Raw genomic sequence first — 14,145 nt, forward strand, 5'->3', positions numbered from 1 at the left:
AGCATTTATTGGTCTACACAGAGCTGGAATAGCGACAGAGCAATGAGGCAATCAATACCTGAGCTTGATGATGAAGAGGATTCCGAAATTCAGCTGCTCAAGCCTGTGTCACAGCAGTCACCCAAACAATATGTTTCCCCTTTTCTCCCCCCTTAAGAACAGGACAAACATTTCTCTCCGATTCTTGCAGGCACACTTCTGCGTTAACCAGAGGTGAAGTTCCTACTTACAGGGGACAGCGCAAGCTGGGGCAGCTGGACTGCAAAAGACACACAAGGTATATACCGACTAGTTTTTAACGTAAAAACTGTGTTTGCATTCTTCACCGAAATCCTGGCTTTCAGAAGGCTTTTACTACTTTTTATGGAGGGCGATAAAGCAGAGTCTTCCATTAGAAGGGCACCTGTAACATCTTTCATCAAAGCGAAAGTTTCTAAGTGGAAACACAGCAGCAAAAGTAAACAGAGATTTCTGAGACAACTTCAGGTTTGTAGGCAGAATTCTTCCTTTGTGGAGCCAAAGGGCCAAACACCAATATCACCATGTAAGAGAAAAGCTGCAAGAGATCCTAATCCATTTCCCAGCCACAAATCCTCTGGGACACTGGGTGATCCCAAGGCCCCACAAAGTAACCCTTTCAAAACACTGATGCACAGCAAGAGAGGTACTATTACTTCAAATGCAATAGTTTCAGCAGCGACCAACGAACCCCACGCTGATGGAGCCCACCAGCCGACTAACCCTGGGGTTCAGCTCCAAACTCACTTGTAAGCATCACTACAATCAACAAGGATTACAAGAGACACTTCAGTGAAATACAGCAGGGAGGCACTCAGAGGATCGGAGGGGGCTGGGGGTATCTCAGAACAATTACAGGGAGCACTCGAGTCTCAAGTGTTTGGAAGTTCTGTTTTGTTTTTCGCTATAATGGCACTAAAGAGAAAAATGATCAGATGTTGACTTCTACGAGAACGGATTACAGGTACTAAAATCCACCATGCCAAACACACTAGTGACAAGCCTGCACTTACCTTTGCGCTCTATAGGAATGCAGGTCAGAGTATAAACCATACCAGTCATCTACATCCCTGTAAATAACTTCAGTATCTGAAGATATCTGAACTGTCTACACCCTGCTTCATGGGATGCTTTTAAATACTTGTGTGTCTGATCCATAAACATCCTTATCAATGGCCAAACAGTCCTGAGCCCTTCCCCTCCCTCTTATTCTCACAGAATAAAGCTAAATAAGATGCATCTTCTACCCGCTTCTCAGCTTGTAAGCCTTTTAACTGTCATTTCGAAATACTTTTATAACCAAAACAGAAATGAACTGTAATCCATGAAAAATAACTACTATGAACAACTGGTTCTTATACCTTCCTTCCTTCTCACAAGCAGCAATGAATAAGAATTTCACTTGCACAGGCCTACAAATACTTCCAGGATGGCCCCTAATGTTCGTGAGGGGTTTATACAAGAAGTGTGCTGACACTATATTTATGCGTACACAATATGCAATCTGGTTTTTTATTGGCAATAAAGAAGTGTTATGGATCAGGGCTTTGACAGTTAAGCAGTGATGCACAGCTGCCAATTTTATTAATCCGGTACCTGCAATTCCAGTGTTGAAGACCAAAAGCTCAAAAAAGATACCTAGACCAAAATACAGTTAAAAATACAATTATACTGACATACACCAAATTACAGGCATGAAAATAATGTAATCCGTGGACTCAGGTAACAATGAAAAGTGGATTATATTGACTATAATCACAGAAACACGCAACCCCAGCAACTTATAAAAGGATTAAGCAGAAATAGCTCATATTACAGAAGAGTAAAATTCTAATTGAACACTGAAATAGGTAGCTTACGCTTATTAGCATTGACGATGCAATTTAACACAACTGTGTTTCCATACCAGAGATCCATTTGTCACTATTATCACCATCACCTGAAAGCCGTGCTACCAGCCTCTCCCCCTCAAAAAACTGCTTTCCTGGATTTAGGGGAGGGGTATTTCCCAACTGAATATTTTTAAATGGTTTGTTTTCATCACCATTGTGTGGAAATGCTATTATGAATTTTCATTCAAAACTCTTGGCTCACTTTTTTTTTTTTTTTAAAGTATAAATTGTGTCTAACAAGAAACACACCAGGGATCTCTTCAATCCCCAAAGGCACTTTCTTAAAAGGAGAGAGAACAAAGGAGAAAACCTCCCAGCATGTGCTTTCCAAACCAGCTTCTTAGGACAGTATCACGAATGACAATACTAGAACATAAGCTTTTCTTTTTCATTCTTTGATCCATGTATAATTCAATTGATTATTGCAAACTGTGTAATGATTTCCAAAAGACTTGAGTAGAAGGCAAAGATCACAACAATCTAATAACCAATTTAAAGAGATGTAAGAAATATTGAAGGAAAGATTTAATCACTCAAGTATACTCCTTCCAATTAGAAAGAGCTTTAAATAGCTTACCTTGAGATAAATTAGAGTCTGTATGCAATTATACAGGAATAGTAATTAAGATGAGGAAAATTCACATATACCACAGCCTATAGAGTTAGGGGGGTAATCCACAGAAGAACAGACTTTTCAGTTACCTTGTTTCATCGACAGAAATAAAAATATACTGGTTCAATTCACCCAAACCTTCGAGAGTACCAAAGAATTCAGTAACCTTACAAATCCAGGATCTGCAAAGTATGTTTGATCTTGTCTGATTTTTTTTTTCCCCAATAGGCAAACATTCTCAAATGTGGCAAGAGACAGAAATACTCTTGATCGTGGTAAAAAAAGACATTACAGGAAACACTATTTCATGATTTAGAACTCTATGAAAAATGATGGCAAGTAAGAATGGCCACTGTTTTTCTGGAGAAAGCAAGAACTTCAATTTTACTTTGGCAATACCACCCATCGTATCACATTCCCCAATTCACATGTGTGTACATTACCCACATGTAACCCATGGTTCTTTACACACGAAGGCAAGAAAGTTTTAGAAACTTGACTAAGTTTTTCTGACAAACTTTATCTAGCAGGACAAGTGAGTTACTGCACAACTATTACATTTGATTTTAGTTTTTAAAGGTCACTAAATCTGAAATCAATGCCATTTGCTAATTAATCAGAGGAGAAACATGAAAAGATTTTACCTAAGAAAATTAAAATAATGAAAGGAATTCACTGTTCATTCTTCAAATAGCAGAGTCTTAATCACAACCCCCCCCTTAGTTACGTCTCCTTTCAACTTTCAAAAAAAGAATTTAAAAGCACGTTTTCTGGGGACGTACTCCTGTTTAAAAATACCCACTGCCCCCAACTACAGTATAACGGCTTTCCATTAGCCACATTTTTCCAAGGAGCACTCACCTCATCCAGTACCTAATAACTGAGCTGTACTACTTTTGAAAAACTGGTATGTGACAGCTACAACTCTAAGCAGGAATTTCATGCCCCCTTGTCTTTCCCTCTCCTTCCTGACAGAGGAGGACACACCCACACACCTCTTTGTACAGCCTAGAGAAAAAAAAAAAAGATGTACTGAAGTCTTCAAAGTATGAATTTATGAAGTAACTATTTTTTTCTTATGTAAACTGCCAAGCCCCCATAGCTACCAAAAAAAAAAAAAAAACCCTGAGCAACTTTTCACAGAATGCAGCGCTACCATCCTACAGTCCCAGCTTGCAAGTACCACTACATATCCTGAGCAGCAAAGTGAAATTGGAAATAAACCAGTCAGTTTGACATTTACCCTTCAGACCCCTGAGGCAGCAAGAGTACTTTAAAAAAAAAAAAAAAAAAAAAATCATAATTTCTCTCTACTGGTTCTCAAGAAGCAGATTTCAGAAAAAGATCAATAAAGAAGTCCGGGGTGACAAGCAGACACAGACAGACTTCTACAAAAGCTCCACCTGTAAAGCTGCAGAGAAGGAGAAAAGGACAGGCCTCTACGCTACGCTCGCGCAGACCAACGGCACTCCAACACACGCATACGTACCCAGAGCCCGGAGGCTCTGCGATGGACGAGAGGCTTCAGGTTTCAAAGCTCCTAAGAGCAATAAATTGCCGATTTTCATAGTAAAATCATGCCTTTCAGCACTGTCCCTTGACCGCTATCCTGCCATCTTACCACACATCCAAAAAAAAAAAAAAAAAACCCAACTTTATTCCTTAGCTCTTGCCTCTTTTCACTCCATTTGAGTCAGTCTTGCTTATAAAGGTATCACATAAACCCAAGCCAGCTACTCTGCACCAAAAACTCTTTCAGAGTCAGTTACCAAAACACACTATTCCATTTGCCACGCTAAGATTAACAAAAGTTTAACACTGGAATCACATCTTGACCCTTTATCTCATTATGTGGGGATGCACAATTTGAAAAAAAAAAAAAAAAAAAAAAGGGCTTGGGGGCAACTCAGCTCAAGCAATATACTCTGCAAGACACGCACAAAAAATAAAGAACTGCAGAGGATTTAAAGGAGGATCTATTTGTCCTGACCTGGCAGACAGAGACCCCAGAAAGTTGGAACACGCACGAGATTTTATATTTATTTACATCCTGACAGCTCTTTAAGCATCTAAAAAATGAAAGCCCAAGAAACCTTTGATACACAGAAAACTGAGACCTACCAAAACTCTAGGGCAGGACAAAATATTTCCCTAGTCATACTTTACATATTCTGTAGTTTATGTTACACATTTAATATGCTTCTGATTTGTGCTTTTCACTGTATTAACTTTGAAGTACAAGACAGAAGCTCTCCTGATGAATAACGACCCTATGACAACTGCAATGAAATCCTCAAACTTTTAAATGCGCTGCTGGGTATGCGAGGCAGAGTTCGCACCCCACACGCCTTGCCAAAGCGATTGGAAAGTTTTGGGGGGGGTCTTTTTTGTTGGAAATGTTTTTGGTTGGTTTTTTTTTTTGGTGCACAGCGTGGATACTCCATCACCCACATCCACTGCTAGTAGTCCTCAAAATACCTGATGGGATGTGCTACGCGGAGTTGCTCCCTCTCCTCCACCCCGGGCAGAATCCCACCCAAACGCCTCCGCAACCCAGCGGGACCCCCCCCCCGCCCAGCTTCACCCACTCGGGGAGCTGTAACTTCGCTCCAGGGTGCTTCAGAGCACCCGGGTTCGATGCGTTTCGCAGGATGACAGGGACAGCCGCAAGCCGAGCATCTTGCAACTCCTCAACATCTGCTTCTGGCGTCCTTTATCTACCGGGGGCCGGCGCTGGGCGAGGCAAGCGGGGCTGCCCCGGCGCTGTCCCCCCCCGCGCCGGGCGGCGAGGGCGCTCGTTCGGAGCCGGCCGCCTGTCAACGGCGGGCAGAGCCGCTCCCCAGGGCTCCCTCCCCGCCCGGCGCCGCCGGCAGAGTCCCCTGGAAACTTTGCGGGGAGCCCGGGGAACCGTCCCCCGTACCTCGGGGGCGGCCGAGCCGCGCTGCCCAACGCCGGCAACTCCCGGGGGCTCCCCCGGCCGCCGCCGCCGCCCTCACCCCCCGCGCCGGCCCGGCCCCAGCCCAACCGCCCCCTCCGCCACGGCGCTGAGGCGAAGCCCTCCCCGCCCGCCCCGGGCCCGGCGGGGCTGCCCGGCGGAGAGCGGTGGGGCGAGGGGAGGACAGCTCCGCTCCGCTCCGCTCCCCGCCCCGCTCCGTCCCTCAGCCCCCGCTGCCGGCGGGGCGCCGCCGCAGCCACCCCGGCTCGGCAGCACCGCAGGAGGCCGCGGGGCGCCGGCAGCGGCTCGGCTGGTCCCCGGCGCCGGAGGGAGCGCAGCCCCGGCGGCCCCGAGCGCGGCAGCGAGGGGCATCGCGAAGGGAATTGAAGCTGCGCTTTACCTTTAGTTCCGCACTGTCCGCCATCTTGCAACTCCGGGCGCAGGCGCAGTGAACCCCGCCGGGACACCGCCCCCCCGCCGCCCCCCCCGCCCGCACGCAGCGCGCAGCGTTTGAATCGCGGCGCCATTTTGTCCCTCCTCTGCGCTCCGCCGGGCGGGGGGTGCGCGCCGGGGAGCGGCCCGCAGGGTTCCCCCCCGGGGCTAACGGGGAGCCTCGGGCCCTCGACGGGGGATCGCCGGTCCGCCCTGGGGGCAGCCTGTCGCCGCCGCCCTGCCCGGAAAGTTTCCCCCTCCCTGACAGCGCGGCCCCCTCGGTCCCGCCTTCCCCGCCGCTCGCTCCGTGAGGGGAACGGGGCGCTGAGGGGAGAGCGGGCAGCGTTCGCGAGGCCGGGCCGCTGAGGCTGCCCGCGCCCCGGGGGTGCCGGGGGCCCTCTCGGGCAGGATCACCAGAGGGAAGCGGTGGATACGCATTCCCGTACTAATAAGTTGATTAAAACTGGGATTTGCAACTCCGCTTCCTGCTACTTCATTCGCAGGTTTAAGCGCCTTAGGAGTGCACCAGCACGGGACCGGGCTGCGGTCTCCCCGGCGGGAGCGAGGGCGGTGCGGGCTGGCCGGGCTCCGGCGCCGCCGAGGCCGAGGGTGGGTGCCCGGCGGCTGCGGGGCTGGCCGGGAGCCTCCCGCCATCGGCCCTGCCTCCTGCAGCCGCGAAGCGGGACGTGGTCGTTTCCATTTCCCTGAGCTACTGCAGGGGAAGTTCAGGGAGTCGACGTGAGCTTGCCCGGCTGTTTTCTCTCTTGAGGAAAAGCAAGACAAGTGTTTTTCGGAGGGCCTGCAGAATCGGAGCAGAGCTTTTAGATCCAAACTCGCCCGTGTCATGCTGCTTTCGAGTCAAACGTAGGTTCTTGCAACAGCAAGACCTGATAACGCAGAGGGGAAAAATACATACCAAAAATGCTCCCTGGCAGGATGACTGCATCAGTTGTGAAGTTGATCGGCTTAAACGCTAGCGTTTAAGTCACACACCTGGGCTTGATTCAGCTTCCTTTTACCTGCGCGTTACTCTGTAATGACAGATCGCCGTGACACTTTCTCTGCTTGGCCTTTACTTTTGTGCATAGGACGGAAAAAAATTGTTGAACGTGGCCAACATTGCACATCCTTTTAAATGCGAGAGAGAGGAAAATTGCTATTTTTCCATAGCTGCTATAAAATTAATCATTGTACATTCAGAAAGCACTTAAATTATCTGCATTGCAAGACAAAAAAAAAAGGCATTAATGTCTCCACTTTACAGATTAAAGAAAGCATGCTTGAGGCCACACAGGGAATCAGCGGTAAAGAGATTACCACTCATGATTATTACTGAATTATAATTTACGTCTCCCATATGACCTGAATAGTTAGCCACAAGTTAAAATTAGGTAGTTTGTATTGAGGGAAGAATGCAATAGTGGTATCAAGTATCTTTCTAGTAAGTAGCTTTTTGATACCATCCTGTTTATGGGTAAGAATATATATGAAGTCCTGATTCTCTGAACAAAGGAGAATGACCCCCATCTCCTTCCAAACATTTTATTTCAAAGCATTTCACCCAGGAACGTTCCCCAGCTTGGTCTCAAGACCAGATTGACAGAAAACCCAGGTGCATCTTTTGACTCCTCGCTGGTACCCCTCTTTCTTCTCCAGGCCATGTGTACATCCCATTTCCATTGCAGATATACCAAGTATCCACTGTTTTCATTGATTTCTTCTGCAGTTCTCGGCGTTCAGCATCGGCATATCAAATGAAGCATTCAGAAAATGAGGAGCAATTAGAAAAAGCTGATAAGTAATACTCTGATACTCTGGCTTAATACTGCATGTAATGAAGACTTATCAGAGTGTCTAAAATGCTGGTTTGGGGAGGGGGCAGGGCGCTAGGCAAGATATCTAAAAAAATAAAAGTCAGATGACTACCCAGTACACCCACATGTACCATAATTAGCTGATCTATTTCAGTGGTCTGAACCAGCCCAGTTTAGAATACTTCACTTTGAATGATTGGATATGTTTAATAATAATGATCTAATACGATCTATGAGTTTGTGTCTAGTTTAAAGAATTTGCTAAAAAAGATCTATAATCGTAGAAAGACAAATCCTTTTTTTTCAATCCCCCCCCCCCCCCCCCCCCCCCGAAAGAGGCTTGCTGCACAGCAAACAGTTTTTCCTCTGCTTCTTCACTTCCTACCAAATTCAGTGGGATGTGGACATGTGCTTAAGTGCTTTGCTAAATCATGGCATAACACTATCAAACCTGACACATGGCCATAAACCACAGTGTCCTCTTTCAAAACTTGCTTCAAATAAAAGAGGCTGAGAATGTCTTCAGATAGATTAAAATAAGGAAGCGAACTAAAAAAAAGAGGATACAGAATATTCAGTTCAAAATGGTTCATCCGAAACATTGTAAGTGTTTTTACAGACGAAGCTAATACAGGCCCTTTATTTTTCAGTTTGGACTTCTGATAGCCTCTTCTTTTTTAATGCGGTATACACTTTAGTATGAAGAAGGAACTTAATGTGAAAAGCAATCTGTGCTGCTATTTTTAGACAATTATTTACATGTAATGAAACTTTGTTCCTCTCTACTCCTGAGACTTAGATGATGGTTTCTTTGCCAAGAAAAGACTTTGTCAACACACAGTAATTTTCAAAGGTGCTCTCAGTTGCTCCAGCTCTGCTGCAGCTCTGTCAGTGATGGCAATACTCAGATCTGTCATGATTCCGTCTGCGTTTCAAAAGGACATGCCCATCAAGTAGTGCAACTGGGGTGCAACCAGAGCAGTAAGAACATCTCCAAAATAGTCTTTCAGTTGTCAGTCACCTCTGTTTCTGAGCTAAAACGACAATATTTTTTTCTTTTAACCTTTTGCAGGGAGTGGGGGCAGTTAGAGAGAGAAAAATAAAGGTTAGAGTTTTCCTCAACCATTCAAAGTTTTGATATTTTCAATTCCCAATTTTCAAAAGTTCATTTCCCCCTTTGTGCCATATTGCAGTAAATGACTTCCAGAATCTACCTTCCACCCCTATTTCTTCTATTTTCCTATTCTGTAACCTCCCCAAAAATGTATCATGTCACATAACTCACTTGCTTAAAACCATGTTCAGACACAATAACATTTTTAAGAGATATGCATTTTTTTCTACTAACATGTTGTTTTCATTAGTCCGAGTCTCCAAGACTTTTCCCTCTTTGTCCAATAGTCTAAACTTACTCTCTGCTCAAAAGTAATGGGGGGAGTGGGTATTTTTGATACATAACTGAATATAACTTATTTAAAGATAGATTCTCAATTACTCTATTTCTTGATAAACAAATGTGACCAAGCCATTAAAAACATCTTTTATTCCCAAGATTGTTGGAGGCATAAAAAAACATTTAGATGTGTCACTGAAATAGCCTTTTCTGCGGGAAAAAAAAAAGTCAGAGGTACATTTTAGTGACAATTACTTGGCTGTATGTGAAGAAAATGGAGTAGCCAGTATATCAGATAAGTCCATTTCATTCTTTATAAGCAATATACGTGGCATTGCCAATATGCTGCGTAAGTTCAGCAATGATAAGTGACTAAGACTTGGCTGGTGCACCCATCTCCCCCTAAATTCACATCCAAGTGCAACATTATATTATATTATGTTACCATCATCTCTCAAATTTGGCCTAAAACAAGGGCTGCTACTTACTTAGAAAAGGAGGATTCATTACATCTTTCCTGCCTGTGTTATTAAAACTTACAGAGAGGGAGTTAATCACCTAAAATCCTAAATTAGGGAAAGATACTGGGCCATTTTCTTAATGTCGCCACTTTTATCTCCTTAGATCTCCTGGTATAACAATGGTATTGCAATATGGAAAGCCTATGTAAATGAGTTACTATAATCTTTAATTACATATGCAGCGTTACGGTGTGACACATCCCAGCTTCATTTGCGTATTTCCTGTTTTTTCAGTTCTTAAATACCAACTTGCCTTGTTGCTGTACACATACGAGTGCGGTTTACAGCACCGAGCACTCAAAGCCTGCCACAGCCATGGTACAACCTTTTTCCCCATTGCAATTTTTGCAAATCTTTAAAAGTTTTAACCGCACTCCTGGATATTTGAATGCCCTGTGTATTGTATTCCCTGCCTGGAATTACGTATTCCAAGTCAAGCTCAGCTCCCTATGTACTTTACTGCTCTACAAAGCATTGCAGCTGCAAGACAATAGTCATAGGCACAACAATTAGCCTATTCTTTGAAACTATTTGCTTAGCCTTTTCCGCTCCAGTATCAATGGATGATATGTGCTCGTGCGTAGCACTCCGCTAATGTTCTTAAGGCCTGTCCTTCATAACTAAGCTAGTCTAGATTTGGACTGAGTCAAATGAAGTATCGGTCATGTCAAATGGAGACTATGTTTTAAGGTGAGGACGAACAGAACGAGGTCTTCCCGCTTTGTCTCCCCCAGGGATCAGCCTGCCGCAGCTGCCCGACCCACTCAACCTAGAGATCGCAGCCATCGTTTGCTTTCTGCCCGGTGCCTTTCAGGTTTTGCACCCTTTATAGACCACAGGCGCAGGAAAAGAAAAGTGCCTGCATTACCTCCGAACCAGCCACAGAGGTATCATGCAAAATGCCTTGTTTAATTTTATATGTAAAGACAGTCATCTCAATAGCAAAACTCATTTACGCTAGAGGAGTTTTATGTCATGGGGGACCGCTTTCTGTACTGAAACGAGGTGTATGGGTACCAGGCAGTCCAGGCAAAGAAGGTAACAGCATCCTACTGGCCTTGCAGCATTTAGCTCAACTTCTGTAACTTCTGCCCCAGGAAAACTGCCGCTGTTGAGTGGATCTAGTTCTGTACGTACCTTTGTTCACTCTTCTCTGGGCTTTTATTTGAACTGGTTTTTTGGGTTTTTTTTTTCTTTAAATTAAAGCTAGGATAGTTTTTTTCTCTGAGAAGACATGGTCATTCCTGAGATATTCATCTACACTTGTAAAAGCATTTCCTTTGGCTGAGTTGAATCCAGATTTTTTTGTCAACAAAATTCCATTTCACTGAATCACAATTGAGATTTTTTTCCATTTCACTGAATCACGACTGGGATTTCTTTTCATTAGCACCTATTTTCATAATGTGTGGATGCAGTACATGAACAAAGAGTGAAAACCAACTGCAAGAGGCCATGGCCGATCCATAGTGAGCTGTGAAGTGCACGGTGCCGTACCAAAACCAAATAGTACCAAGAGTGTCAGATGGTTCAGAAGCTTGAAATTGGCCAAGAACTATTCAAACGCGAGGACAGAAAATTACCAAAAGCTACATCTATTTCCAAAATATCTTCAGAGAGGTGAGGCAGACTTTTAATTAAGCCGTACAGCATCAACAAAACCAGGTTTTAACTGCAGCAAACTCTTTCATTCCAACTGAAAGTGATTTTATGCAAGACTGCAAGGTCCCAGTGCTTAAGAAGTTACTTTCTACAGGTATGAAATAACTCCTAATAAGCAAAGATCTGTGGCCAAAAAAAAAAAAAAAACCAAAACCCACAAGGTGCTAAATTTTCCAGAACTTTGACTGAGAGCAAGTCCTTGTTATGGTGTTACATGTTACTCCCCCAATTCCTGCACTCACACAGTACATGTACAACACTGACATTTTCATACAATCCGAACTTAAAACAATTTTGCACGGGGCATCGGTCACATACAGTTATCTAGAAAAAGGCAGAGGCTGGTTACAGTTTGAGTCTCTTTCCTCCTCCATGTCCTACAATTTCTATTACAGACCACACATGGAAGTAACACGGGCAGTATAGGAGTAAATTATTACATGTGGAAGTAATGTAGACATTATAGGAGTAGATTATGTTCATCTTCTCCAGTTCTTTAGCTCTCATCTTGCCTAAAGTGGTGCAGAGTGGAGGTGAGTGAAACGCTGAATAAAATGCTAGCAGCTAGTCTATGCCCACTGGCACGGAGATGGTATCTGATATGAAGTACTCACGTCTTTATTTTTTACCTAATCGCTATTTCTAAAGAATCACTTTAGTCATGGGAACACTGTAAATAAAGCTGAGTTCCAGTAGCAAGCAGAGTTCATTTCAGATGGCTCATATGAAAGCAACAGAGCTAATTATACTGTAGTAATTACCTGAAAATTATATGTATGTTGTTTTTCCACCAGTCAATACTGCTATTTTTGAACTTTGCATTGTTCTCATGGATTGCTGGAGTCACGCTGTCTCTAAATGGTCTTCTCGTCTCATCATTAACTTAGCCTCTGGTTTTGGGGAGAGTGTTTTAGAAGAAATTTCAGCCGCAACGTGTGCTATTTAGCTCAGATCTTTTGTGCTCACTTGCAGTCTCCACCATAATATATCCTCACCTGTGCTGCATTTGAGAAAATGTTTCCATTTTAATGGTCTTTTGAGTATGGACTATAAGATTCTGACTCTACGATAGCACTCTAAATCAGGATCCAATTCAGATTTACTATTGTCTGTTAAAAGACACTGAAAATTCACCCTAGTCCACTCAGCACCATTAAAAACTGTGATAATTCTGATTTTGAAGAGTTTTCTTTCTTCACCTGTCCTGGGTGTGGCATGTTATCATTGTCTATTTTTTTTGTTTTAAGAGCAACCAATAAAAGCACCTGATGAAGGCAGCCAAGCGCAGGTGAGTGTCACACCCCACTCCCAAGAAGGGAATGCTGTCGAGCAGCGAGAATGGGAGTAAGGAATTTTTGGATCAGTCCCAAATGGACTCCTGCCATATTACCTGATTTTGACCAAGTCATGGGGTAAAATGCGCTCAGAAAGACTCCTTTGTGAAATGGGGATGATAATAATAGGTATCTCCCAGGACTGTTGCGAAGAAATTAATTAACATTTGGAAAGCGCTTTTTGATTCTTGGATGAAAGATGGGGGAGCTGGAATGCTGGCAACATTAAAATAAGTTGGAATAATCTTAATATTTATTGCATACAGTGCTTTCATCTTCAAAGCTCTTTACTAACATCAATGAATTAACAAAGAAAATATTAATAAAGATCATGTTTACCCATAAAATTATTCTCCCAAAGCATATATAAATAGATATGCCTCCAGTTAAAAAATATTATTAAAAGAAAACCTAAGCACCAACTCCACTATCACGCACTAAATCCCTAGTGGGGCTGTCCACAGCAAACCTACTTTGAACTGTGACTTATTAGGTTATACTTTTAATGAGGATAATTGGACCCTACGCCTAATTCAGCAGCACTGAAGTCACTGCGACTGTATCACCAACTACCAGGGGCCAAAAATCAAGACAGCAAAGGAAGAAGGAAGAGCAGTGGCTAGAAAATACCTCTGCTTTGCCAGAGAGGCTGTGCCAGGCTGTAGTGAGCAGGAGATGACATTTCTCTCTGCAGGAGGATATTGTGTTTAAGTACAGTTTGTTGTGTCTTTGGAATAAGCTACGGAGAACTGAGAAACGCCCTGTACCACCGGGAGAGATATGCAGCAGCCCTAGATATTTCTCGGTCAATGCATAGAATTCAGGGCATCCCAGACTAAACTATCCAAATGCTGCTTCCAAAGAATTGCACACATTTTTTTTTTTTTTTACCTTTTTTAAATTATTTTTTAAAGTATGTTCTTACTGGTACAGACATGACTATCACATTATCACTGGGAAGCACAGCTCAGCAATTTACTGAAAACCAGTAAATGAGACAGCCCTTCCAAGCGCATTATCTGCATTGATTTCAAACCAGTGCCTAAAGAACAGCAAGGGACCTTTCCCTTGTGTTTCATTTTCCAGTCACCTTCCCCATCGCAGCCTCTTCAGCTGTAAAGATAAGTATCTTCGGCCATAGGCTTGCCAAGCTGGCGAAGAGGGCTTTAAACAAAAGTTGCCACGGGAGGGGAACCTCAATCCATCCCACTCCTACCAGTTTGGTGCCAGTGCCAGCAATAGATGCCCAGGGCCTGGAGAAGGATCACAGGTCAACGGGAGAGCACCTGAAGAGCAGCACAGAGGAATTCCAGCCACTCCAGCCAGGAAGTCGGCTTCATCAGAGGCCCAGCTGAAATGCCTCTATGCAAATGCACGTAGCATGGGGGATAAACAAGAGGAGTTAGAGACGTGCGCATGTCTGCAGGGCTATGATCTTGTTGGCATCACGGAGACGGGGTGGGATGGCTCCTGTGACTGGAGTGTTGGAATGGAAGGATACAGGCTCTTTAGGAAGGACAGGCAGGGGAGA

General features: G+C 44.1%; 1 protein-coding gene across 1 annotated transcript in view; it reads right to left on the reverse strand.

Annotated features, from left to right (window-relative positions):
* Positions 1-5,985, reverse strand: part of PIAS1 (protein inhibitor of activated STAT 1) — a 63,370-nt gene extending 57,385 nt beyond the window's left edge. The window contains 2 exon segments of the mRNA XM_075713555.1: positions 5,859-5,945; positions 5,947-5,985. Coding sequence (XP_075569670.1) covers positions 5,859-5,945; positions 5,947-5,985 — 126 coding nt within the window.
* Positions 5,986-14,145: the final 8,160 nt, after the last annotated feature.

The sequence above is a fragment of the Pelecanus crispus genome, chromosome 7 (genome assembly GCF_030463565.1).
Source record: "Pelecanus crispus isolate bPelCri1 chromosome 7, bPelCri1.pri, whole genome shotgun sequence".
NCBI classification, from domain to species: Eukaryota; Metazoa; Chordata; class Aves; order Pelecaniformes; family Pelecanidae; genus Pelecanus; species Pelecanus crispus.